The 24,402-nt window shown below is 48.1% G+C and overlaps 12 protein-coding genes across 12 annotated transcripts; 4 read left to right on the plus strand and 8 right to left on the minus strand.

Annotated features, from left to right (window-relative positions):
* Window positions 1-75: 75 nt before the first annotated feature.
* On the minus strand, window positions 76-1,805 carry DEU56DRAFT_776389 (peptidase C65 Otubain-domain-containing protein). Its single transcript, XM_041351702.1, has 9 exons — window positions 1,705-1,805; window positions 1,577-1,639; window positions 1,481-1,527; window positions 1,266-1,422; window positions 1,186-1,209; window positions 899-1,129; window positions 692-850; window positions 485-635; window positions 76-437 (listed from the first exon to the last, which is right to left on the minus strand). The coding sequence occupies exons 1-9, from the start codon at window positions 1,742-1,744 to the stop codon at window positions 401-403; spliced, it is 909 nt and encodes a 302-aa protein (XP_041213452.1). The 5' UTR covers window positions 1,745-1,805; the 3' UTR covers window positions 76-400.
* Window positions 1,806-2,142: 337 nt separating this feature from the next.
* DEU56DRAFT_776393 (uncharacterized protein) lies at window positions 2,143-3,586 on the minus strand. Its single transcript, XM_041351703.1, has 4 exons — window positions 3,085-3,586; window positions 3,017-3,034; window positions 2,795-2,957; window positions 2,143-2,735 (listed from the first exon to the last, which is right to left on the minus strand). Exons 1-4 carry the CDS (start codon window positions 3,337-3,339, stop codon window positions 2,263-2,265), a joined length of 909 nt encoding a protein of 302 aa, XP_041213453.1. The 5' UTR covers window positions 3,340-3,586; the 3' UTR covers window positions 2,143-2,262.
* A 148-nt stretch (window positions 3,587-3,734) lies between these two features.
* Window positions 3,735-4,465, minus strand: DEU56DRAFT_776396 (bola protein). The gene is made up of 4 exons (XM_041351704.1): window positions 4,225-4,465; window positions 4,124-4,163; window positions 4,017-4,066; window positions 3,735-3,955 (listed from the first exon to the last, which is right to left on the minus strand). Exons 1-4 carry the CDS (start codon window positions 4,345-4,347, stop codon window positions 3,905-3,907), a joined length of 264 nt encoding a protein of 87 aa, XP_041213454.1. The 5' UTR covers window positions 4,348-4,465; the 3' UTR covers window positions 3,735-3,904.
* On the plus strand, window positions 4,466-6,561 carry DEU56DRAFT_776401 (amidohydrolase 2). The gene is made up of 8 exons (XM_041351705.1): window positions 4,466-4,954; window positions 5,006-5,157; window positions 5,215-5,387; window positions 5,440-5,454; window positions 5,510-5,770; window positions 5,821-5,888; window positions 5,944-6,313; window positions 6,382-6,561. The coding sequence occupies exons 1-7, from the start codon at window positions 4,526-4,528 to the stop codon at window positions 6,082-6,084; spliced, it is 1,239 nt and encodes a 412-aa protein (XP_041213455.1). The 5' UTR covers window positions 4,466-4,525; the 3' UTR covers window positions 6,085-6,313; window positions 6,382-6,561.
* A 915-nt stretch (window positions 6,562-7,476) lies between these two features.
* Window positions 7,477-9,083, minus strand: DEU56DRAFT_776409 (uncharacterized protein). The gene is made up of 5 exons (XM_041351706.1): window positions 8,892-9,083; window positions 8,619-8,832; window positions 8,338-8,562; window positions 7,689-8,284; window positions 7,477-7,638 (listed from the first exon to the last, which is right to left on the minus strand). Exons 1-5 carry the CDS (start codon window positions 8,980-8,982, stop codon window positions 7,529-7,531), a joined length of 1,236 nt encoding a protein of 411 aa, XP_041213456.1. The 5' UTR covers window positions 8,983-9,083; the 3' UTR covers window positions 7,477-7,528.
* Window positions 9,084-9,654: 571 nt separating this feature from the next.
* On the plus strand, window positions 9,655-12,207 carry DEU56DRAFT_957988 (cytochrome P450; the record flags this gene model as incomplete). The annotated part of the gene is made up of 12 exons (XM_041359274.1): window positions 9,655-10,053; window positions 10,114-10,157; window positions 10,209-10,290; window positions 10,340-10,413; window positions 10,471-10,485; window positions 10,544-10,842; window positions 10,895-10,953; window positions 11,011-11,050; window positions 11,111-11,121; window positions 11,171-11,347; window positions 11,397-11,693; window positions 11,764-12,207. The coding sequence occupies 12 exons, from the start codon at window positions 9,655-9,657 to the stop codon at window positions 11,920-11,922; spliced, it is 1,656 nt and encodes a 551-aa protein (XP_041213457.1). The 3' UTR covers window positions 11,923-12,207.
* A 683-nt stretch (window positions 12,208-12,890) lies between these two features.
* Window positions 12,891-15,286, plus strand: DEU56DRAFT_977213 (cytochrome P450; the record flags this gene model as incomplete). The annotated part of the gene is made up of 12 exons (XM_041359643.1): window positions 12,891-13,298; window positions 13,359-13,402; window positions 13,464-13,545; window positions 13,594-13,667; window positions 13,725-13,739; window positions 13,798-14,096; window positions 14,149-14,207; window positions 14,262-14,301; window positions 14,362-14,372; window positions 14,422-14,598; window positions 14,649-14,945; window positions 15,008-15,286. The coding sequence occupies 12 exons, from the start codon at window positions 12,891-12,893 to the stop codon at window positions 15,164-15,166; spliced, it is 1,665 nt and encodes a 554-aa protein (XP_041213458.1). The 3' UTR covers window positions 15,167-15,286.
* A 378-nt stretch (window positions 15,287-15,664) lies between these two features.
* On the plus strand, window positions 15,665-17,264 carry DEU56DRAFT_977214 (uncharacterized protein; the record flags this gene model as incomplete). The annotated part of the gene is made up of 3 exons (XM_041359644.1): window positions 15,665-15,687; window positions 15,759-15,863; window positions 15,919-17,264. Exon 3 carries the CDS (start codon window positions 16,134-16,136, stop codon window positions 17,262-17,264), a length of 1,131 nt encoding a protein of 376 aa, XP_041213459.1. The 5' UTR covers window positions 15,665-15,687; window positions 15,759-15,863; window positions 15,919-16,133.
* A 635-nt stretch (window positions 17,265-17,899) lies between these two features.
* Window positions 17,900-18,641, minus strand: DEU56DRAFT_752118 (uncharacterized protein; the record flags this gene model as incomplete). The annotated part of the gene is made up of 3 exons (XM_041349608.1): window positions 17,900-18,031; window positions 18,052-18,376; window positions 18,499-18,641. The coding sequence occupies 3 exons, from the start codon at window positions 18,639-18,641 to the stop codon at window positions 17,900-17,902; spliced, it is 600 nt and encodes a 199-aa protein (XP_041213460.1).
* A 1,407-nt stretch (window positions 18,642-20,048) lies between these two features.
* Window positions 20,049-20,584, minus strand: DEU56DRAFT_776434 (uncharacterized protein; the record flags this gene model as incomplete). The annotated part of the gene is made up of 2 exons (XM_041351707.1): window positions 20,494-20,584; window positions 20,049-20,470 (listed from the first exon to the last, which is right to left on the minus strand). Coding segments are annotated over exons 1-2 (248 nt in total), but the record flags the coding sequence as incomplete, so codon positions are not given.
* On the minus strand, window positions 20,529-21,021 carry DEU56DRAFT_752119 (uncharacterized protein; the record flags this gene model as incomplete). Its single annotated transcript, XM_041349609.1, has 4 exons — window positions 20,529-20,585; window positions 20,636-20,773; window positions 20,831-20,872; window positions 20,917-21,021. 4 exons carry the CDS (start codon window positions 21,019-21,021, stop codon window positions 20,529-20,531), a joined length of 342 nt encoding a protein of 113 aa, XP_041213462.1.
* A 704-nt stretch (window positions 21,022-21,725) lies between these two features.
* DEU56DRAFT_970382 (cytochrome P450) lies at window positions 21,726-24,364 on the minus strand. Its single transcript, XM_041359427.1, has 13 exons — window positions 23,905-24,364; window positions 23,747-23,843; window positions 23,557-23,690; window positions 23,377-23,502; window positions 23,073-23,322; window positions 22,898-23,023; window positions 22,742-22,844; window positions 22,602-22,688; window positions 22,512-22,546; window positions 22,414-22,460; window positions 22,242-22,364; window positions 22,161-22,190; window positions 21,726-22,107 (listed from the first exon to the last, which is right to left on the minus strand). Exons 1-13 carry the CDS (start codon window positions 24,117-24,119, stop codon window positions 21,912-21,914), a joined length of 1,569 nt encoding a protein of 522 aa, XP_041213463.1. The 5' UTR covers window positions 24,120-24,364; the 3' UTR covers window positions 21,726-21,911.
* Window positions 24,365-24,402: the final 38 nt, after the last annotated feature.

Raw genomic sequence — 24,402 nt, forward strand, 5'->3', positions numbered from 1 at the left:
TACTATGGAAGACTACTATGATCAAGATTCAATATTCAATATTCAAGAGCCATAGTGGCACACTTATTTTCGTGGCTGGCAGGCCGCAGGATTAATATCTATCCCTGAACGTACACCCAGATACATTCGATATGCACATTCTTGTTGAGCCAGCGGGTTGCAATGTGTGTAAGTCGCGGGCGATCGGGACAGGGTGACGTGCAATGAAACACATATGAACCACATATACTCGCCAACAGTTTGACTACGTGTGACGAGTAGAATTCGAATTCATGAACGAATGTCGGCCAAATCACATTTGCGTGCGCGTAGGATATATAGGTATGTCAGACTCATAGGTTGGAGATGCCATACCGATACGCAGGGAATATTTGCACCAGCGGGCTCATACTGCACCAAATCAGTTCGTCTTTATCAAAACATCGTAGTGACCAGGGCTACCAAATATCAGCTGTGGATAATTCAAAGTCGGTCGTCGACATACCGATAGATGAGAATCAACGGTTTGTTCTGTCCGCCGGACGGCGGTGTGATGTCTTGGAAGTGGGCTTGGCCGTCTGGAGAATGGCCATCAAGATACGCGATCCTGATGTGCAGTTTGAGAGCCCGACACAAGGCCGCCACCTGAACATGGTCTATCGAATGATATCAACTTGAATATATCAATGCGACTGCAACTCAGTATATTGACCTGCTTCTTTCCCGAGGGGATCGACATATTGCCGACAGAATTCGATGGGTTCCAACGGATCTCCTGAATCATTGAAGAGAAAGCCAGCATAATCGTCGCTGGCGGATTGTATTTGGGCTGTGGTTAAAAGTCTCAAGTACGTGACAATACAGTTAGACGCTGAATTGTGTCAGATGCAAGTAGTCAGGTCGTACACGAGAATCTTACTTTCGTCTTCCAGAAAAGCAGATAATAGATGTTCATCCGTCAGCACTTGAGTAGGATCGGGATTTCCAACGGCATCTACTAGATCCATGAGGGGTTCGCAGAAAGTCGAAATGATATCCGCGTCCATGAAATTATGTTCCATCATTCTGCAGCCCGATTCAATTACAGATTTTGCAGAAGAGACGAGGTTTGGCGAATCGATGAGGCTACTGAGGTACGCGTATCCAAGAGCTGATATTATGAATTCGTGAGTATGCGGAAGGCGGAAGTCGTAAATTCAACTTTACCTCGGTAGAAACAATTCCCATCACCTGGTTTAAATGTTCGCATCAGGTTGTGCGAGTACCTCGCTTCATTGATATACTACCTTTAGTACGGATAATCTTTGTGTAACCTTGATTCATCAAGCTGTCAATCTGCGCCACAAAAGATGGGGCGCCAGTATACTCTCCCCGGAGCTCATACATTGACGTCGGTGGAGATATAAGAGGCCGATCTGGACCCATACTCTCCTCCAGTAATTTCTAAGAACGAAGCTGCATCAATTATGTACGCAGCACAGCGCATCGACTATAAACCAACCTGACCCAATTCATAGAATTGAGATCTGTGTGCCCCATCATAGGTATCTGTCAAAAGAATTGTTACATCGTGCTTTTATTAAGCAGAACTACCTACCTAACTCTTCTTGTAATGGTGAAGTACTGTGTAATTGGGCCGACTTCAAATGGGTTCCTTCAGCTTCAAAAGATCAGCATTCAGACGATAGCACGTGTATTGTGAGCAGACTAAAATGAATAACTCACAAGGACTGGGAGATGTAGAGCGTGAAACTTCGTCGTTCATTGTGTGCTGGATGTCAACTGGATGTATGATACTAGTACTTAAATGTCGTATATGAGTTCTTGATCAAGAGATCAAACTTGTTGATCAAAGCCTTCTGTTTTCAACAACACCAAATATGGTCAAACATAGTCAAGGTTGTGGCGAACGTCGTTTATAAAAGTATGGTTTGACCGTTGAAATTGCATGTCCCCGCCCGCCATAGAACCTCCCAATAAAAGTCTGCTGACCTCAGACAATAGTGTTCAGAATTATTGACCCCTTCTGGTGGTCCAAAGCACGACTCGGAAACTGGCCAATTACCGGTGTCTTTCAGTATTTTGTTACTCAACTATGAATTATTCTAACCTTCAGGTCCACTTACAGGTAGTTCAGAACTTCAAGATACCGCAAAGCGAATGTTTGAAAAGACAGAATTTTTGTGATGCTACAACTACCAATAGTAGTATATGTACGTGAATATGCTGAGACTATGCTGAGACCAGTAAAATGCGATACAAATACAACTGCGGACCTCAGTCCTATTCTTCCTCCATTTCAGCAACCGTCCCAAGCGCGTCCAGCACACGGGCTTGAGCTTGAGGAGGAAGCATCGCGGAAAGTGATTGCGTCCGGGAAAACGAGGCACCTCGTTTGGGGAGGCCCTTAATGGGGCGTGAAACTGATGTAGGTAGAGCAGATAAATATTGAGATGCTCCCAGGTTGGACGCTCGTAGGTTTTCCAAAATGATAGACGAGTTCCGTCTGAGTTGCGCGGTTGTGCTTGGTGAAAGCATGGAAACCTCATTGGAAGTGGGAACAGTAGACGTGCATCCCTGAGCAACTATTTCCAGCGCTAAAGCTGGAATATCTTCCGACAGCCACGAGTCCAGTGCTTTGAACTCAGGGCATGAATCCCATAGATCGTAAATCCACTGTGTATCGCAAGCAAATAAGGCAGCTTTCGCTTGGTCCTCGCGCTCTTGAATCTTTGATTTTAGAGTTTGCAGCTCGGCTGAAGCGGGCGAAATTATGAGACATGCATGCACAATCGAGAATGAGCTGGATACGTACAGCCGATGTCACTGAAATAGTGCGGAGGCGCGAGACATTGGTCAATGAGGTCAAGCAAGCGCGTTCGGATGATTGAATGTGTCGGCACAACAGAAAGCGGGTCGCAGCTCTGCTGGAGCGTCAGAGAGACGCTCACGAATTTATCGAACATTACGTCGGCCAGCTAGTACATCGCGGAGTCAACATCTAACGTGTATTAGCGAGCCATAATAAAACCCATACCTCCAAGATATCTAAAACCTAGGATTTTTGTAAGCCAGCGCGTCAAAATGACTTGAGATGAACCATACCAGCTTGCGATTTTCCGCGGTAAGTAGCGCCAGGTCAAGCAGAGGGATCAGACTATCGCAAGTGGAGACAAATGTTGTAGCGTCTGGCGTGAAGAACTGGGAGAGGAAACCATTGAAGACGGCGTATAGCTGTTCTCTAAGGAAGGCTCTTCCAGGCTCAAATTCCGTAAAGTACGCGTCTGTTTCGGTGGGAAGCGGATATTTCTGAAGCTCGTTCACAAGAGCGTCAATGTCGACAAAAACCTGTTCTGACATGGTGAGAGTGGTAGATCAAAAGATACGGAGAAGAAGATGGATGTGTTGTGCGTTGGGACTTCTGCTGTCCATCGCGAGCATCTTTATACCCCTCTGTTGTGGGCACGACGTCGCGAGAAGCTATTGTTTTACCCTAAACGTCCCTGTGGATATTCACCAAATCACAATGAAACGGGAACGTGCCACACTGACAAGTGATTGAAGGCACTGACCAAAGCAGGGCCATCGGACTTATCAACCATAATGCTGAGTCCACAAGGTCACGTGAAAGGTCGTGTAACCGTGTGTGAATAATGTGAATTAGTAGTAGAGAATGATGGTATGTGGAAACAACTGAATGCCAGCCAGTGTACAAGCACAGTGGCAGAGGTCTAGGCAGGAGCAACCGGCTCTATTGTCCACTTTCAGAAGACAACATCACATTGGATCTGAAGGCTACACTTGGAGCGTTGATTTCAGTATTACTTATTAGTCACATCCCCCACTTGAACTAAAAAAAAACATGCTGGTGTCGCCCATCTAATTTGTGGCGAAACTATTGTGCTGTTCAAAAGAACTTCATTGGTCAACCGCTTTTCGCTAGATACGTAGCGTATTGCGCTGGAGTGAAGGATTTCTGGAGAGAAAGTCGATCAATCAAAGTACCGTTCCAACCATGAAGAAGCCCCCAAGCTCACCTGAGAAAACGCATGCAACTGTGATATTTCTTGTTTCAGTGCCTGATTGACTGTCAGACGATGAGCATCCCCGTATCTTGATGAACGTCATGCTGAGAGTCTCTCACTTAATCTATGCCTCGCGAGAGTATTCTTGCCCTCAAAGACCTATGTAGTATTTCCGTTTCATATTGACTATGAGCAGCTTCAGTTCGATTTGAGTACATACCTCACTAACTAGGAAAATTGCATAGCTGGATCCACACCCACTCGATTGATCCTCGATTTCAAGATGGGACACGGGGAATGCAGCTCGAATTGCCCGATCCAAATCCTCGACTGACACAGGCATGTCAACAGTCACTGGTTTCGTGTGGGTGAAGGAAAGCGGGAGCAACTTTGTATTGTCGTGCTTTGATCTGATAAGATATCGTCCGATGTCGGTTATAAATATTCCAGGTTCAGCTGCAACCCCTAGATAAGAATTGCTTCCGAGCACTCCCATATCATTACCATCTCATCTAACTACCATGGGACCAATGTACAGAGAACTAGCCAAAGCTGCCTTCGGGTACCCCATTATCGACAACCATGCACATCCATTCCTGAAATCAAAGCACCGCGACGCCATTCAATACGAAGTGCTCATATCTGAGGCCCACGGCGACGCTTTAAACGACGCCGTCCACACTCTTCCTTGTTTGCGTGCAGCAGCTCAATTATCCCAACTCTTTGGATTGACGGGTGACGATGCTACCTGGGAGGGCGTCAAGAAGAAGAGGCTCGAGTTTGATTATGCAGAGCTGTGTAAGCTCTGCATGGAGCCTACTGGAATCCAGTGTATATTGTTCGACGATGGCTTAGGTGGAATCGCGGAAATGGCTGAAGATTTGAATTGGCACGACCAGTACACTGGAAGTCCATCGAAGCGGATTGTGAGACTAGAAGTGGAGGGCCAGGTAAGGGATCACCATCCCTATCTTTGAGAAACGCTCAGTTCTGATGCACAGAACATCTTACAAGACATCCTCGTCGCAAATGATAACTCGCCTCTTTCAATTAATATTCTCTGCGACACATTCCTGGAGGAGTTCACCATCTACATGAATGATACTGCCGTAGATGATCATGTGGTAGGGTACAAATCTGTTGCTTGCTACAGGTAAGTAGTTGTATCGTGGTCTGGATAGATGGTCAGGTCGACTCACAGATGCAATAGAACTGGTTTGGATATCGATCCTGCGCCCTGCAGTGCGGATGAACTCTACCAGTGCCTAACATCTGCATCTGAGCAGTTCAAGGAAAAAGGTTTTATTCGCTTCGAGCACAAAGCTTTGAACGATCACCTAGTCAAGATAGTCCTCGATATTGCAGGCAGATGCAAGAAACCTAGTAAGCATTCGTTCCACTCCGCGCGTCACCTTCCCACTCACGTCGTATAAAGTCCAGTTCCACACAGGTGCGTTGCTAAACTGCGGCTTCGGTCGTCGTGCGTGATACTTATCCGCCTCAAGGTCTCGGAGACAATGACATTACGCTGACAAAGTCCTCTCCGGCGCATATGCAGCCTATCATCAAAGCCTTCCCAGAAACCATATTCGTTCTCCTGCATTCCAGCTACCCTTACACGAGAGACGCTGGCTACCTCACGTCCGTGTACAAGAACGTTTATCTCGACTTTGGAGAGATTTTCCCCTTCATCTCCGCTGACGGCCAACGCACCGTGATACGTCAAGTGCTTGAGTTGGCGCCTACCAATAAGATCTTGTGGTCCAGTTCGTCAGCAGCCTATCTGTCACCGCACACACCACTTACCGTTCCATAGCTGATGCGGCGTGGTGGCCGGAAAGGTTCTACCTTGCCACTGCCCAAGCTCGCGAGGTGATGTACGAGGTAATCGGTATATTTCCTTGCGTGAATCCTCTAGATATGAAATTTGATTCTTCAGGTCCTAGCGGGCTTTGTCGGTAAACGAGACCTCACGGAAGACCAGGCAGTGTCTATCGTGAAGATGGCATTCTTTGAAAATGCGAATCGCATCTATATGCTAGGGCTTCAGCCGAATATTAGTATTTTGTCTCCCCAGTGATATTCACCTGGAACACACGGGCCGCCGTGGTTCAGAACAAAGAAGGGCGGGAGAATACAAGAGATTGCAATGTCGTTCCATGGTGTCTTCGTATTCATGTACTCATTCCAGAAGCACTGAAGTATCCATTTATCGTCGTAAACGACTTCAATTGGCCTCCTAAGTCTTCCCTTGCAGTCTTTATCGCATCTCTTTGTTTCTCCCAAAAGTTTGATTACAATGAAGTAAACTTGGATATCACCATAGCATGTCAATTCGTCGCAACGCGCAATCGGCGAAAATAGATATGAGACGAACGGATTGAGTGCAGTCGCAGAGAGTCCAAAAGCCGCCTGACACTGTTGGGTGGTGGAATGCAATGTGGAACTCCTACGTCGAGCGTGCGTAGGCGTCCGTGGGTGAAAAAGACGGTGAACGGATGGCGCACTAATATGGCGCACCACCGCGCGCGGCACCGGTGACCAAATATTGTCATGGGAATTTGAGTGAACGTTCTTTTTACATAAAACCTTGTAAAATTAATATTGGTCAAGTCACGGCTTACCTCTTGGAACCGTCTTGCCAGGCCAGGGACGGACGAGAGTGGCTGCCCATATCTCACGGTCAAGCATGGCAATCTACTCCTGCGTCTGGGTGACAACGGAAGAATTCTCGAGCACACTGGAAGCAATTAGCGAATCCAAAGTTGTCCCAGAATTGTGTTCACAGCTGGCATTTCAAGCGATCCAGCGGTTCAAAAGCACGCCTAATTCCCTAATGTTTTCGGCGCTCCTGGCCATGAGGCACCATGATCATTCAACACAACGACATTGTTTTCTATTCGATGTGGAAGTCATCCGTTCCATGGAGACCTTTACAAACCTCGCAAACGAGAACGAAGTCGATCAGCTTCGGGTACTCTCAAATACGCATGTTAACACTGGGCTATTCATCTCTCGCGAGCTCCGAACTCATGGGACGACGTACTCATCCATACATATATGGCTGTCTGGAATAATCACTTCCTCTCCTGGCTTGAAATGCAGTGGTGTTCTATGGGCCTGCGTTCGTACCTCGTCGTTCTGTCTGAAGGGCAGAAGCTTACAAAGGCTCCTGTATTTTCAATGGTTTTCATAACCCAGCACTTGACCCAGGTACAAGTTGATCACTTTTCACGTTGCTACACGTATTGCTTGCATCATCTCCTCCAAGTCCAGCAAGTCCAGCTTGAAGAAATATGTTGGTTTACTAGGCGGGGGTCCAATGCATTTCTACCTTTGGAGTCCTTGGGTTGGAGAGTTTCGCCCTTTATCAACTCGTGGTTTACACAATATCCGCGCTATTGTATCTCTGTTGAAAAAAATTCACCCCATCATCGATGTCTGAGTGGGCAGACTGATTTCTAGTCGATATTGGTTGTAGGAACCTTGACGGTGCGCTCCCAGCAAGTCTCTTTTATTCATATTCATTCGTCATCAAATACTAATTCAATGCCTTCATCTCTTGCGGCCTCTATTGCGGCCTCTTGTCTCTCCTCGAAGTACAATTTCAACGAAGAAAGAATGTCACGCTGCCCTGAAAAAATGACGTCAGGAAACCTCGCAACGAATTTCCCGAAGACCCACCTTCTAGGTAATGTTTGAGCATCAATCTCACCTCCGGGCGTATAGTGACGTCCTTCTCGTCCGGTAGATCCGGAAGTAAATCACATTTCTTCTGAACCATTTCCAACAGCAGTTGTGCTGCTTCTAAATCGTCCTCGTACCCTATCTCCTCCAGGTTTGCAGCCACCAGTCGCCTCACTTCGTTCCAGAGTCCTTCCACACCACTTGCAAGACGACCGATCACCCACTTGTTAGAGGACCCACCTAGCTGTAGCGTAATTTTGTCATCCGGGTTCTGTGGAAGCGAGAAGCCGTATCCGAGGATCAGCTCGTCGTTTGCTTTCAGTCCATAGTTGTTGAAGACTTCTTCGCCAAGAAGCGTCGTGGTATGCGAAATGATGGAAATATTGGCCGAGTCATCCCTTTCTTCCTTACTTCCCTCTGGATACGACGTACACCAAGAAACGGGCTGTCCACGAGCATGGTTGAGAATATCCACGCCCGGAAGCATGAACGGATAACTCGAGGCGGTGGTCTGCAGCGTAGGGGATCGAGATAGGAGCGTGGATGGAAATGCGCGGGTTGAAAGATACGTCGATGCTATTAGATATTTATCCCTGATTTGGTTTGAGGAGTGTACGCGGATAAAACAAGCACGGAGGGTACATACCAAGTGTATCTTTCAGCCCAATCCGGATTAACGGCGTGGATGAAGGTTCGGCATTGGTTCCACTCAGCACTCCAGCTCTCCTGACGATCACGGGTAGCGCCGTAGATGTTAGTTCCTCGGAAAGCCTCAAGTTCAGATGGCGTGAATTGAAGTGGCGTTAGCAATGCGTCCGCAGGTGGAAGGCTTTTCAAGTAGGGGAGATGTCGAAGAACATCGGGAATTGGGCTGCATTGTGGGATCATCAAACACGCACGCAGACGGACAAAAATAATTCAACGCGCCTAGAATCAGGGAAGATCCAGTGCAAGCATATGTAAGTACAAATAAGCTGCCTTTCCGACCACGACTGCAGGTCAACGAGAGTCGATTCGCCAAATAGCGCTGTGAGAGCACGCAGAGAACACTCCACGTCGATGGCCAGTGAAAATGGACAAGATACGATCGTTGTGTCGGTATTGATAGTATCCTGCGCGATGGCAGAGAGTCCGAATTTGCCTGGCGGTGAAAGTAAACGGCGGAAAGCATATGATGTGTTTACGTGTTAGATCGAGCACCTTGGGACAAAGAGACGAGCGAATGAAAAAATCCGCCATGGGAGGTGAGCCATCGTCTGAGCTCTGCAGCGCTACTGAGCTCCATTGACATGGTTGGTTTGTTAAAGTTGAATCTAATCAACTTTTGCAATCAAACGCTGTGATGCGTGACTGTCGAATTTAGACTTGGTTATACACAACGATTCGAGTACCACCGGTACGGCCAACACCTGCTAAATTTCAAACTCCTCGCTTCAGGCTGGTCACGAGCCTAGCGTTGGCAAGCCGCAACCGACTACTGGACCACCTGCGCACTCCCGCCCTCTCATGGCCACTAGCTATTAGAACTCCAGGTGCCGCACTCCTCCCACCCTTCAAATTCAGCCAGCGCAGACGAGTTCAACATGTGTACACGTTGTATGTGTTCTTATGGCCTTGTTGATGCGTTCAGCAAAACCGCTAAATTGAACGCGACTTTTGGTTCAACGGTTCAACGTTCAACCCCGAGGCACACTACAAATTAATACATCCCTAAGCTGTATGAATGTGGAGGACAAGCACTGGAATTGTGCTGAGATCTAGATGTGCATTTCAGCACTCCGGGCATGTACGCAGATTCGGACATCCATCAAGAATGAAGATGAAATGTATTTCGAATTCAATTCCAACGCGTCGTACACGCCGCGTCACGGCCACGTCATTCTCCGATTCTCAATTGCCCGTTGCTGCCGGTAGTACATAAACCTTGATTGATTGATGATGGTTCTTCAAGTTGTTCACGACCATGGGTTTGTTGCACTGCGGCAGGGACTTTTGGTTGGCCATTAAGGACCTCTTCCTCGCTGGGTCCTTGTCAGGCTCGATGATCCGCGCCTCAGTACTGATACTGGTGTCCCTCTATCTCCTGCAAGTGTATCGCCGAAGACAACGAACAACACGCTTACGAGGACCTCAGAGCCCAAGTTGGGTGTTTGGCTTCGCAAAGACAGTGAATTCTGCTGCTATCATCACTGAACTGTACGAAAAATGGGCCATAGAGTACGGTCCAGTGTACAAGGTCCCGGATGTCTTGGGAGAGTCCAGGGTCATACTATGGGACCCGAAAGCGATCTCTCATCTCTTTGCAAGAGACACATGGTTGTATCACCAAACTCCGTTCAACAAGATCGCCGTCCAGATGACAGTATGTCCTTTTACCTCTTTGTACAGCTATAAGATGACGGTGCGCTTCTGCGACTGACAGCTTGGAAGGGGAGTGTTGTGGGCCGATGGTGAAAGTCACAAAAGGTCAGAATTATGACCATCAAGTCGTGTTGAACTAAATCCATCAATCATCAGGCAGCGCAAGGCTCTCAACCCTGCCTTCAGCGCGGCTGCCATCCGTAGCTTGACATATATTTTCCAAGATGCAGCTCACAAGGTCAGTCACTAATCGTTCGCCCGTCACTTCACTCAAAATTAGGTCACAGGCAGTGATCGCCTGGGACGCTGAGATAGGATCGAACCATGACAGTCATTGCGCTGTAATTGACGCTCAACAATGGTATTTATTTTCTCCTTGAAAGTTTCCTGCTCGCGCACTCAGACATACATTATACAGGATGAATCATATCTCGTATGTATATCCGTCCTTCTCCACCAGGCTGTGGTCTCATACAGCACCCACCACGTAGACTCGACAGTGCGGGTATAGGGATCCTGTCCTATGACTTCGGCGCACTTGATGGAATCGACTCCGACGTTGCGCACGTCCTGAATGCATTTAGTTCATCTGCCAGCTCTTCCTACAACTTGGTCACCCTGGCACACAGATTTCCTTCCATCCTGAAGTTACCACTGCCTCGCATACAGTTCTCCCAGAAGCTAAACCTGATCGTTGGCAGAATATGTCACGAGATGGTATCGCGGATGCGCAAGGAAAAAGAGACTGGCGGCGCCGAGCAGGGAGACAAATCAAGCTTGGGTTTGCTCTGTGAGTTCTGCCCTTTGTTTGTTGAATTGCAAACGCTACAATTGTTGTGTAGTGAAAGCGGAGGAATCTGGTGAGAGCGCAAGACTGACTCAACAAGAAGTGCTAGACGAGGTATACAAATCATAGAAGTCTCCTTACTGATGTAAAACTGATCTTGGTCTCCGCCAGGCAAAGGTTCTACTTCTCGCCGGCTTTGAGACCACTGCAGGTAGCGTGCATTTATCTAGTAAAAGAACCTAATGCTCATCATGCCTTGCATATTTATCAGTCACCATGACAGTAAGTTTCAAAGCGCTCACTACTTCAACTGCGTTTCTCAACTTCACAGTGGGCTTTGATAGAACTTGCGAGGAATCAGGACATGCAGACGAGGCTTCGCGACGAGTGTCTAGACTTTGGGTCAACCCCCTCATATGACGACCTCACAAATAAGCTTCCATACCTAGATGCTGTAGTGAATGAAGTTCTCCGCCTCCACGCAGCAGCCAAGGAAATCTCGCGATCGGTGCGTATCCGACAGACATTCGATGCAACACTCGAACTGACAATGACAGGCCATGCGAGAAGACGTAATCCCGCTCAGTGAACCTTTGACCACGGCTGCGGGTAATCTTACCGACAACGTATGCATCCCGAAGGGGACAGTCGTCGTTGTCCCGGTGGCGGCACTCAATTGCTCAGTTAGCATGTGGGGGCCCGACGCAAAGGTGTTTAAACCTTCCAGGTGGCTAGAAGAGGACGAGGGCGTGCATGGGACCAGAGATACATTGCACGGTTACCGTCATCTGATGACTTTTGGCGATGGTGCGCGCATGTGCCTGGGGAGGTTATTTGCGTTGACAGAGTTCAAGGTACGCAGCTGCTCACTTCACTGCAAGTATTTGTTCCAATTCGTTTTGACCTGGTTTGGTCACGTCCCAGGCTGTGCTGTTTGTCCTTGTGCGAAACTTCGTGTTTGAAATGGCAGATGGCCCTGGGGTGCAGATTGTGGAGGGTTTAGGAACTCAGCCAAGACCGAGTGTGGTCGGGAGTGCTGAGGCTGGAAGTGTGCCTCTCCGGATGCGTCGCTATGAGGTTTGATTGCTGTCGGCAGCTGTGCAATGCCACCGTTAAATTCCTAATCGTCGATCTCGCGGATCGTCTGGATGACTATGTGTGTAACGGGTACTCCCGACGTGGTCCGGGTACGAACGTCATCCATACACAGGAACAACCAGATCTCTAAGTTGAAATTTCACCGTGAGTTCCTCACTACTACTACTGGACTACTGGTGTCAGAGCCCCACAGTCTTCGTTAACCTTGTCGTACTTATGATAAATGTTAGTGCAATGACACCATATAAATGATGTCATTTTAATATGTGATTACAGGTCTGCCCCTCAAACTGTTGCCATAATTGAGGGAGCATGGGTATTATAATGCGGTTGCTTACCTCCTCAAAGTGCCCATCGGGCGCCAGGTCCCCGACCCTCATCAGAGGAGCAAGGGTCATCAGAGAACTCGTGAGTCTTTCCACAGTGCTTTACGTTGAATGCTGGAATTTTTCCGACTTTATCATGGCTCTATCTGATTGCTATTTAGTTATATTCCAATATAACGACAACCTTTTCATACACGATCATATCGGCATATATGCAGCTTACCAAGTCCTCTGATGAGGCTCAACAGCTGCAGGTGATTCCGAATGCGATGTTGGTTATACTTCCCTCCATTTTCACTGACACAGTTTCTTCACGGGGCATGATGCCCAACCGGGACGGTTGCCGTGCTTGACGGTTTAAACTCGATCAACGATCGTGGAATGGACGATGAGTCAATCATCAACTTTGATTACGGCGAGCTGTTTCCCGCTTCTTCTCGCTTATTTTTAATTTTCACTTGGGGTGTCTGACAAAGTCCTTGGCCAATCATCTGAGCCCTTTTGTGTGTGTTTAGCAAAGTCCTTCGCCAATCAGCTGAACCCCTTTTCGTGGTGTATTTGGTTTACAAAATAATAAAAGGCCATCCAGTATTCAGTTACTGCCCGATCATACCCTTGTTCTCAACCATGGGTGTGTCGCAAAGCACGCACTACGGCAGGGACATTTGGCATGCCTTGAAGGACCTCTGCCTCTCAGTGTCCCTAACAAGTTCAACGACACATGTCTCAGCTCTGATACTGATGTCCCTCTATCTCCTGCAAGTGTATCGCCGAAACCGACGAGCGACACGCATACGAGGACCTCAGAGCCCAAGTTGGGTGTTTGGCTGGTCCAAGACAGTGCTAGATTCTACCGCCACTACTGAACTATACGAACGTTGGGCCACAGAGTATGGTCCAGTGTACAGGGTCCCCCTCGCCTTGGGAGAGTCCAGGGTCATACTATGGGACCCAAAAGCGATCTCTCATTTCGTCGCAAGAGACACGTTGTTATATGACCAAACTCCATTCAACAAGCTCGCCATTAGCATAACTGTATGTCCCTTTACCTCCTTGTTCAACTGTATGGTCATGGTGAGCTTCTGCGACTAACAGGCTGGACGAGGAATTTTGTGGTCCAATGGTGAAAGTCACAAAAGGTCAGAACTATGACCTTCGCGTGGTGCCGCTCTAAATCCACGCCATTATCTCATTCATCAGGCAACGCAAGGCTCTCAACCCTGCCTTCAGCGCGGCTGCCATCCGTAGCTTGACATATGTTTTCCAAGATGCAGCTCACAAGGTCAGTCACTAATCGTTCGCCCGTCACTTCACTCAAAATAGGTCACAGGCAGCGATCGCTTGGGACGCTGAGATAGGATCGAACCAGGGCGGTCATTGCGCTGTAATTGACGTTCAACAATGGTATTTGTTTTCTCTCCCAAAGTTTCCTACCTACGCACTCAGACACACATCATGCAGGATGAATCACATTACGTATGTATATCCATCCCTCTCTACCAGGCTGCTGTCTCATGCAACACCCGCCACGTAGACTTGATAGCGTGGGCATAGCCGTCCTGTCCCATGACTTCCGTGCACTCGATGGAAATGAGTCTGATGTCCAGTACGTCCTGAATGCGGCTAGTTCAGCTACCAATGCTTCCCAAGACCTGGCCATCCTTGCACAAAATTTTCCTTCCATCCTGAAGCTGCCATTGCCTCACACACGGTTCTTCAAGAAGCTGACCCTGAGTCTTGGTAAAATATGCAACGAGACGATATCGCGGTCGCGCAAGGAAAAAGAGGCTGGCGGCACCGGGCAGGGGGACAAATCATGCTTGGGTTTGCTCTGTGAGTTCTGCCCTTGGTTCTCCGAATTGCAAACGCTACAACTTTTGTGTAGTAAAAGCGGAGGATTCTGGTGAGAGCGCGGGGCTGACTTACGAAGAAGTGCTAGCCCAGGTATAATCATAGAAGTTCCCTAAGCTATGTGATACTAATTTCCATCTCCACCAGGTAAGGGCTCTACTTCTCGGCGGCTTCGAGACTACTTCAGGTAACGTGCATTTGTCTAGCAAAATAAATCGCACACTCACCATTGCTTGCATTTCATCAGTCAGCATGACAGTATGTTTTGAACTGTTCACTGCTTCATCCGCGTTTCTCAACTTCACAGTGGGCTTTGATAGAACTTGCGCGGAATCCAGACATTCAGACGAAGCTTCGCGACGAGTGTCTAGACTTTGGGTCAACCCCCTCATATGACGACCTCACAAATAAGCTTCCATACCTGGACGCTGTAGTGAGTGAAGTTCTTCGGCTCCATCCGTCGATCAAGGAACTTGCACGATCGGTACGATCCAATAATCATTCAACACAACTCACTCGAACAAACTATTGCAGGCTCTGGAAGAAGACGTGATCCCGCTCAGTGAACCCATGCGTACGGCGGCCGGTGATTTTACTGACAGCGTATGCATCCCAAAGGGGACAGAAATCGTTATCCCGCTGGCGGCGCTCAATTGCTCAGTTAGTATGTGGGGGCCTGGCGCGAAGGTGTTCAAACCTTCCCGGTGGCTCAATGAGGACAAGGACACGCCTGGGGGCAGAGAAGCACTGCATGGCTATCGTCATTTAATGACATTTGGCGATGGCCCGCGGATGTGCTTGGGTCGAGTATTTGCATTGACAGAGTTCAAGGTATGCAGTTGTGCAAGAGTATTGGTTCTGATTCGTTTTGACCGGGTTTGGTCTCGTCCCAGTCTGTGATGTTCGTGCTTATGCGAAACTTCGTGTTTGAGATGGCGGATAGCCCTGGAGTGGAGATTGTGGAGAGTTTTGGGCTTCTGCCGAGACCGAGTGTGGTTGGAAATGCTGATGCTGGAAGTATGCCTCTTCGCGTACGCCGCTATGAGGTTTGATTGTTGTCTGCAGCTATGTAATACCACTGTAAATAACCCTGTAACAGAACTGCGTGTCAATCTCGGGGTGTACCTATATACATGGGCTGGAGTGGTTTTCGCGCATTTGCAGGTCCAGTGCTAAAGCGAAGGAAGCCGAAGAAATCGCGCCGACGAATGTGAGGCTGTTTCATATGTACTAGTAACCTGTGTTATCCCGCGGTTTCGTAATTCGACCCTTGGCTAGCTTGTCAGGCTAAATTGACTCTAAGGGAACAACAACAAGTCGATATGTTTCATCCACAGGGAAACCCTGATGTTGGAAAAGTTATTTTTGGTTGGCGTGGGGCATTATAAGTCCTCGAGCCCATTTGAAGCAACTTCGCCTTGAAAGCGGACCCGAAAAAATTTGTAAGTTTGGAAATTTCCGACAGAGTGGAAGAAGGTGGAAGATAATATGAAACAAGCTATCAAATTTGCTAACCATGGTTAACCGGCACCTCGAGTTTCAACGACACGCGCAGCTGCAAGAGAGCAATGAGGTGTGTTTGTTTTGTGGAGGACGTTCATTCTCAAACTATCGTTGATCTGAAGCGCAGTGAAATTTCCCCAGGAGCAACTCATTCTGCCATGACAGAATCTGAATGAGCTCGTGCACACGCATCGAGTTTGGCCACCAAACCCGATACATGGACTCTGTTCGGAAATCAAGATCCAGGTAGAATCTATAGTTCGTGCTACCTTTGCATCACTATGGTAATCCACAGGTCCAGTACACGACTGGGCGAGAGCACAACAGGCAAGGACAAGGCAGGGCAAAGCACATTGTACGACCTCGAAGGAACAACGAATCTGCAGTAGACCTCCGTATCAAAGCGTGTGGTCCCACACACAATGCGCTTCCACTACTGTCTTTGACGCCGCAAATCATGGGGGAGTATTAAAGGCAGGGCTCCTTCAAACCAGCTTCACATCTTACCCACTCATCATGGCATCTCAACCTATCACCCGATCTCCATTTGGCTTCTTTCCAGCTGAGCTTGTCCTCCTCATCATCAGAGAGGCTGCACAGCCAACTTTTTCCCAAGCTGAAAAATATGCTGATCATAATCCCTATTCGACCACTCTTTCGCTATGTCTCGTCTCCAAAAATTTCAGGGAGATCGTGCTTCCTTATTTACTGCACACCGTATCGCTCCCAAAATCTCAGAACGTGAGAAAGTTCGTGGAAGCTCTGCATATGCAGGAAGCATATGCTCAAGAAAGCAGCCCCTTCCAATTCGAGTACGCATCTTTCGTACAGAAAATTTGGATTGGAGAGGACGAGGATCTTGCAGAACCTAACTTGCTCAGAACCCTGGGCTATGAACCGGCGTCTGAGCGCGAGCGTGCCATGGGTCTGCTGGCTCCGGTGCTACTCACTGCGCCCTCCATTGCCCTTGCCTGGACAAGTCTGGACCTTCTTTCAGACTGCCTGGAAATTGCATGGGAGTCCCGTACAGACACAGACGTCAACAACGAACACTCCCCGCCTCCCTGGAAAACCCAAACTCTGACGCTATCTGGTAAGGCAGATAGCGTCAGACCATGGGAGTTCCTGATGGGTACTTCCCATGGATCTGCTTTCGTTGCTTCGATCCTTCACCTCGCCTCCAACAACACGTCCAACAACACCCCATGGGGACCCCTCACGGCGGACATCCCCCGGGGATGGGTTGGGCTTATTGACCCTTGTCATCTTGCCCATGATCTGATCTATGCTCAAATGTACGACCTGCCTAAGTGGATGGAGCGCACTCCATGGGGTTCTTTCCAGAAGCTTCAAACAGTGTCATTGGCCTATGCGCATGTCAGACGCCCTTTCGATTCATCCGCATTGATCACAACGGGATTGCCCTTGCATGTGGAGGTGCTGATGTTGTCTGCATCCTTGCTGCGCCACCCTGTTCCGTACGTGGCGAGTGGGTTTATCAAGAGGGGTCCCGGAGAGGAGTGTATTGTGTCGGATGATGTTCGTTTCAAGGTGTCCCGTTCTCGTTTACACTTTAGGTATGCTCGTGAAGATTGGCAGAAGGTTTGGGCATGCGGATTTGGGCGTTATGATTCTAAAGACGACTAGGTGTGTTATGATATGGCTGATATTGTATATATGATTCATTGTATATAATAGCATTGCGTTTAAAATAATAACTCGGAAAATACAATGTTTGCAGAATCTTGTTCTTCGTTCGTCTCCGTAAATAAGGATAGTGTGTCTCTCCGTGTCCTTACTCTCGATCACGCTGTATATAATTGACCGTGAGCAAAGGGGTCAGTGCGGAGGTCGAGAATAGTCGTTCGTGCACGTCCAACAGATAGATACCATCTTCGGCGGAAGCTGTATTCGCACCAAACATAAATACATTGACACGGACATCACCGAAATTCCCCAACTCGGATAAGGGCTGATAATGACTGACCAGGATGCGCAAGGTCACAAAAGGTGCACCAGGTGTATCAGCGCGCGGAAGGCGGGGGAACCGACGTATAAGATCTGGTTGAGAAACTCAATTGAAGGTAAGATGGCGGAGGTTGGGTAAGTAACTCGTACCTTAGCATAGATTTTGAGCTTATAAGCATTGATATGGCAATGCTACTTATATGTTCTGATCTGGTATTGGATTCTGATAAGAACACTTCATTTCGGTATTGTATTACATGGTATGCGCAGACAGTAAAAGTACATCTAAGAGCAGAACGTGCACCAGGGCTTCTCTAAGAGGCAGACACGCGCCAAAGCTTCTGAAGGAGGCTCAGTATGACAACGACAACAAGAAGGAAACATGCGATGATCGGACGAGACATGCCCTCGTTGTCAGCAGCCTGGCTCTGAATTCCCGTCCGAATCTGCATTGAAGACAACAGACGGGTGCAGGTATACCAGCGAGGGCTCGGTGTACGTGGTCCATGTTCCACTGCGCGTCGCTGGTCTCTGTAGCAGGGGCAGACGTGAATATTGGGTTTACAGCAGATGCTGAAGTAAGAGCAGATGTTGCGCTGGGTGCAGATGGTAGGAATGAGCGGAGGACGCCGAATGAGCTGTCTACGACGCCCATCATTACTTTATTAGCAGACCCAGCGATGGCATCGACACCTTGTTCTACGCGTCCGTGGGGGCTGCCCGGCGCGTCTGCAGGTGCGTCTGGTGGAAGTGTGGTGCGTACAATTGGGATTGGAGTGAGGTCTGCGGTGCTGTAGACAATCAATGTTAGCGCATCGAATGAGAATGGATATTAGAGTACGGGAAACAAGGAACAGCGGTTTGAATCAAGCAAACCCACGAGATGGAGGGATCGAAAAGCTTGAACACCCACCTAACAATACCAACACCCTTCCCAACACCCACAGCACCAAGATCCACATTCTCCAAGAACTCTACAACAGCCATCAAATTAATCAAACAACACCTTTCCTCTCCACCAGCGAACGCAGCATTGCGGTACCGCTGTGTGAACATAAGATGCGAGACGAGGCGTACAGGGTTTGATTTGACAACAGCATTTTCCGACGGCGGAGTGAGTTATGTTGAGCTCGCGAAGCACATGACATAGGGCTGGCGGCTCACCGTGGCTTTTGCATAGCAACACACGAGAGATAGACTTAGTCTAAGATAGTTAGCGCCCATGTTCGGATCACATCACTCACCTAAGCTGAGGGAGGTCGGGTGTCAAAAGACTACGAGATCGAATAAAGTCAATATATGCGCTATATTTTGACATGTAATCTGAGAACTCACAATTGTGGATGCTTAGACTACTTTATTTTGCTCTTTCAACTTCGTTATGTGGTTGCTTACCCCTCCAAAGTTCCATTTTCTGACTTTCAAGGGCCCTGGTGATGACTCCGATGGATGTATGCAGTGTGCTTACAATTTACACTTTCCAAGTGAAAGCTTCATACGACGAGAAATAATCAAATAGGGGATCAGAGGAGCTTGAGTGCGACAGGCTGACATGGTGGTAGGGCTAAGGGTTAGAACTTAGGACACGACCGCCGATGAGATAGTGTTATCAATATTTGGTGTTATTGACGTGGTGTTTGGTTCACGTATCAATGACGCACGTGATTATCAAATTCACTACCATTACTCAACGTTCTGCCGTACCATGGGGTAGTCTCAATGCACATCTCATCATCCTTCTGCAATTTGATACGCATTCCCCACCTGGACGCAACAATCGCACTACTGCAACCACGCGCCATGCCGAAGGCTCACGAATGAAAAAAAAAAAACATCATGAATCGTCTCTTTTCTCGCTCTTCCGCTCCTCAGGGTGATACTCCCCTCCCCAGCAGGAACCCCACTGTGGATGTCTTCGCAACTCGGGGCAAATACGTAAGTTTCCTGAGCTGTGGCAATCCATGATCCCTTCATGACATTCTCGCAGTGCACCGCTAACGCCATCAGCGGGAAACGGCATGTGGTGCAGCGACCACGTCCCCCTCCCCAACCAGCCCACACTTCCAACACTGGTGTAGCGAATGCTGGTGCTTCGAGCAGCAGCGCACCCCCATTGGGCACATCCAATGTGACTGATGGAACTACCTCAGCAACCTTGCAGACCGGAAGTACGAGTACTTCTGCTGCAACCAACAGACCCCCTTCTCCGATGGACGTTGAATATGTTCCAGACATTAGCTGCTTTGCACGTCTAGCAAGGTGTTTCTCGTGTCTTTCGCACACTTAGCGAACGAGTACTGCTGCTTCCCGCGCCCGCTAAGCGGTCACCGGTCACCCCTTCAGAACCTCTTCGCTGCAATATAAGAGACTACTATTGCATGTATTTGAAGATACTTTGCTACTGATAGACGTCTGCCATCATACATAGCATTCATTGAAATTCAGATACATGACTTTCTCGACGGCTTTGTGAAATGATGAACCTATACATTACTTCGTCCCCGTGGTCGCTGGGATGGTCAACCTAGTGGATTAACAAGACATTTACAGACTGTCACATAGTACAAGACACATGGTGCATTGCATATACTGATTTCATGTCCCCAGCATAAGCAAGTCAAACACTGCGTACACGGAAAGCATCACGCATACCACAATGCAGACATTCCACGTCGGATCCGAGTCGTTCGATGCAATATACAAGAAGTTGAGCGGGACCTGGATCTTCGAATAACTTGGCGGGGAGGGTGTCTTTTCCAAAGTAAGCCGTACCGACTTGTAGATTCGTGTTGGATCCCGAACTTCAGCAGACATGTAGTTGAATGTAAGGGGAATTATATTAGCGGTGGTATCAACTTGGATAAACTGCGTGTGCCGGAAGGGAGAAATTTGCTGGGAATCGAGGCATTGTAGTTCCCAGTGGCAGCAACCAGAGGCATGGAGCTATTGAATGACACAACAGGTACTTGAGGGATGGTGATTGCGAGTATAGTGCCAATGCTACAAAAGTTTTCAAAATATTTTTGCTCGGGAGGTCGAGTGTGACTTACTAACAGTGGAGGAATGAGGATTGGGTTTAGAGCGTTATCTGGGATATGAGCAGGGAGAAGAAGCGTGGCAAGAAGTGCTTGTCTTGCGAGGATCAATTTCTCAGGTCCATCACCGAGCGGAAGTGGTTCGAGGATATTCTATGGAAAAAATCCTTTGATTCAACAGGAAAATGCGCATATATGATATCTACTTACCGGAGAGTTGAAGTCGACGGTTTCAGAGTGGCGTGAATCAGACTAATTTTCGAGACGTGCACAATAGTTTGACTGAAAAGACGGACTGAAGGAATTGGAATCACTGGCTTTCTGAGCGGAAATCTGACGGTGGCGTGAAAGGCAAACCCTGTGCCAGGTCTGGTCGAAGCGTCCTGGAAAAAAGAAATCATGGGTTAAGTTCTGCAGAAGTCAAAATGCTCCGTCGTACGAGAGACGCCTGCCAAAGAAAGGCATGAGTGGAAGCATTCTGAGAATTAACGTCCCCCACGTATATATCTATCGGAGCTGGTTGTGGAATATCAGGGGAAATTTGAACTTACCAGGGGCGCATCAGACTGATGGCGGCCTTACACGTTTAGGAGGGTATTGAGGTATGTCTGAGGGAGTGTCGTTGAACCTGCGAGCCCATTGTCATCAATCGTCATCGCGTCATCAGCCCGTAAAAGATTGTGGCGCGGGAAAGTGTCCGCATAAGGTAATTTCAGACTTGGGGAATTTTGGTGATGGAGATCACCGCTGTCTGAAGTGGCGATGAATTCGAATCTGTCGTATCGCTAGAAATTCTTTTCTGCAGAGCGCCATAGTGCAGTGCGCGCAAGGAAATAGGAGAACGCAGAGCAACGATATCAAATGACGCGAATTATTCAAATGCATCGGTACAGACCAACGGCAAAAACGCGCGTCAGCATAGCATGACGGGGTGGACGCAATTTATTCAAGCTTAAATATTGTATAGATGCAACACACTTAATCTGGAGCAGATATGCACAGTCACGTTGCACTCAGTAAAAGAGGAACAGTTTCAGGGAGTCGACGATTACTGTTTTTTTTGAATTTAGAAAGAACAAGCTTGACGCAGCTGATGCTTCGTCCACTCGAAAATGGCTACCAGGCTCTGCAACAAATTAAAGGGTAGCTACTTGGAGATAGGAACTACATGATGCACAATTCAGAATCAGCTCGGCCAAAATTAAACATACTGTCCTGCAGGGATGCACCAATATTGGTGATTCGTTGGGAACCAATTGATTCTTCGTTCTCTCCCTGACCCATCAAGACATCAATGCTTCTCAGCATACCCCTGCATCATGCGCCTGAGCTCCACTTCCGGAATCCTCTTCTTAAACTCCAATACGCACGGCGGTACAACTGGCATCCCCAACCTACCAATGAACCCCATATCCTCTAATGGCTTCGTAGGATCCAGAGTGAGCTGGAAGGCCCAGAAAATAAGGAGGGTAGTTATGTACATCGACCTGCACCAACCAAAATGAGTTCTAAAGACCGCGTGCGTACAAAATAGCGTTACCTGCTCGCGAGATGTTGACCGGGGCATGCGCTGAAAAGGAATGTCATTCAAAAAAACTAGTAACCGAAAGACAATGCTCACCGTCGACCAAACCCGAAAGTAAAGAATTTTAAATCCTCTCTCAGGTTACCTTGGTCGTCAATCCAGCGCTGAGGCTTGAACGCATCAGGCTCCGGGTAGACATCTGGATCTCGAGAGATGCACCTAAGGCAGCGACCGTTAGATCCTCAGTATCTTGAAGCACGATGCTTACCAAACGTCGCCGTATACAGTGGTCCCACTTGGAATACAATAGTTTTCCTGATGGGCCAGATCATCATTCGCGCGAAAAGTTGTTAAAAGATCACTTGCCCAAATCACGTCTTTGGTTGTTCGGTGAGCCAATGCTGCGGCGTGAATGTTGTGACACCTAGGCACAAAAACGAAAAGGAAGATGCCCACCACCGGAAGTCAGAGGTCTCCATCTCATAGCCTCAGAGATGAATGCTTGTAGGCGAGGAAGGGATTTTTGGTCGTCGAAGGTCGGCGCTTTAGTGCAAAAAATATTGAACCCACAGCGCTGCAATAGGGGATCAAGCTACCTCGGTGCCTTCCGATGACCGCATCGAGCTCGGCCTGAACTTTAGCTTGCTCCTCGGGGAAACATCCGGCTGCCATGAGCACCGTGCAAATTGCCATAGAAGTCTTGCGCTTGTTTTCAGCCACACATCTTCAAAGGCAACAAAACAGCATCTCACCGTTTGTGATCCAGCTCCAAAAAATGCACCTGCAAGAAAGGCCATCTCAATCTCTGTCAAACCATAGAGATGGCTATTTTCTAGCATATATCTCATGAACGAAGGGCCGATGTCCTCGTTGCTCTTCTGTGGAACGATTCAATCATGAAGTGAAGATGGAAAGAAGAATGCACACCATTTGCTCTTTCACACGGTTCAGATGTCCAGTGTTAAGTTTCTTGCTCCTCTGAAACCTCATCTTTAAATCCCGGCCATACCAAGGAAGGTATCTGAGCCACGGGATCGAGTCTACCAGGTAAGCACCAGGGCGCAGGGCTTCAGCAACCATCCCGAAGACTTTGCGTATCTCAATGACTTCGGGATCAGTCGCAAGCGTGGGCGTATTCTTCCCATATGCGACTTTCAGAATTGTCGTCGCAGCATAACTTCAAAGCAACCGTAAGCAAAGTACCAATTCTATCATAAGCAACAGCACCTACGTTACCACATGGTTCTGGAAGTTGTGTGGCTCATCGAGAATGCCAAGAATCAAGTTTTTCACGTGTGACTTTTGCAGGGGCTCATAGGCCCCAGCCGCTGTAGGCGAGAGATGAGAATGAAGTGCTCTGCATCACGTTGAAACGTAAGATAGATAAGAAGAAGTATCGCGGACTGCTAACCTACGCATCCGACGGTACCTGTCTCCAAAGGGTGCAAAGGCAATGCTCAATCCGCCGCTAGTCATTTCAGCAGCAATCTTTGGGGGACGATCAGCTGTCGATTTTCCCTGATCCTCCAAAATGTCCATGGCGGCCTGCAAACAGAATGCCGTTGAGCCTAAATATGATAACGCAGCGTGTAGGGACCTACTTTGTAACGACCGACAATAACAATTTTCTCAAGTCTTGATCGAATGGTGATCACAGGACCGTACTCGTCGATCCATCCCGCTGTAGTGAGAAATGGTCTTGTCAACGATAGGACACGATTAACATTCAAAAGCCAGTGATTCGAATGCGGATTCTTACTTGCTAGGTGGCCGGAAGTGTCCCCCAAGTCTCCATGTGGGTGGGGAAGGCGGGAGAGGAAGGTTGTTTTCTGATTTAGGACGGAAAGCCCGAGCAATTACTCCTATGACACTAAAACAAGCCACAGCACTGAGGAGGAGCTGTGTGTTGTCAGAGATGCGCAGGTCAGGTAGTTGTAGTGGGATGAGCGCAAAGAAGGATTGGAAGAAACTCATCGTAAGTCAAAGTGCTGTCAAGTGATGAATAGCTTTTTAAGCACCCCATAGCACCCCGTACCAATAGATTAAAGTAATGCTGGCATTCGACCCACGGGCCTCATCTAACCACCAAGAGAAGATGTTGGCCGTAACTCGTTAATATTAATATTTACAGTGACCCAGAGTTAGGAAATTATGCTGATGGACACCTGAATTGGAGGATGCAGTTCATTTGGCCAGCATACTTGATTTTAATGTCAGTGCTGGCATGTGAGCTGCTCGAATTCAAATTCAAATTCTT

The sequence above is a fragment of the Suillus clintonianus genome (genome assembly GCF_016758775.1).
Source record: "Suillus clintonianus strain FC179 chromosome Unknown DEU56scaffold_7, whole genome shotgun sequence".
Taxonomy (NCBI): Eukaryota; Fungi; Basidiomycota; class Agaricomycetes; order Boletales; family Suillaceae; genus Suillus; species Suillus clintonianus.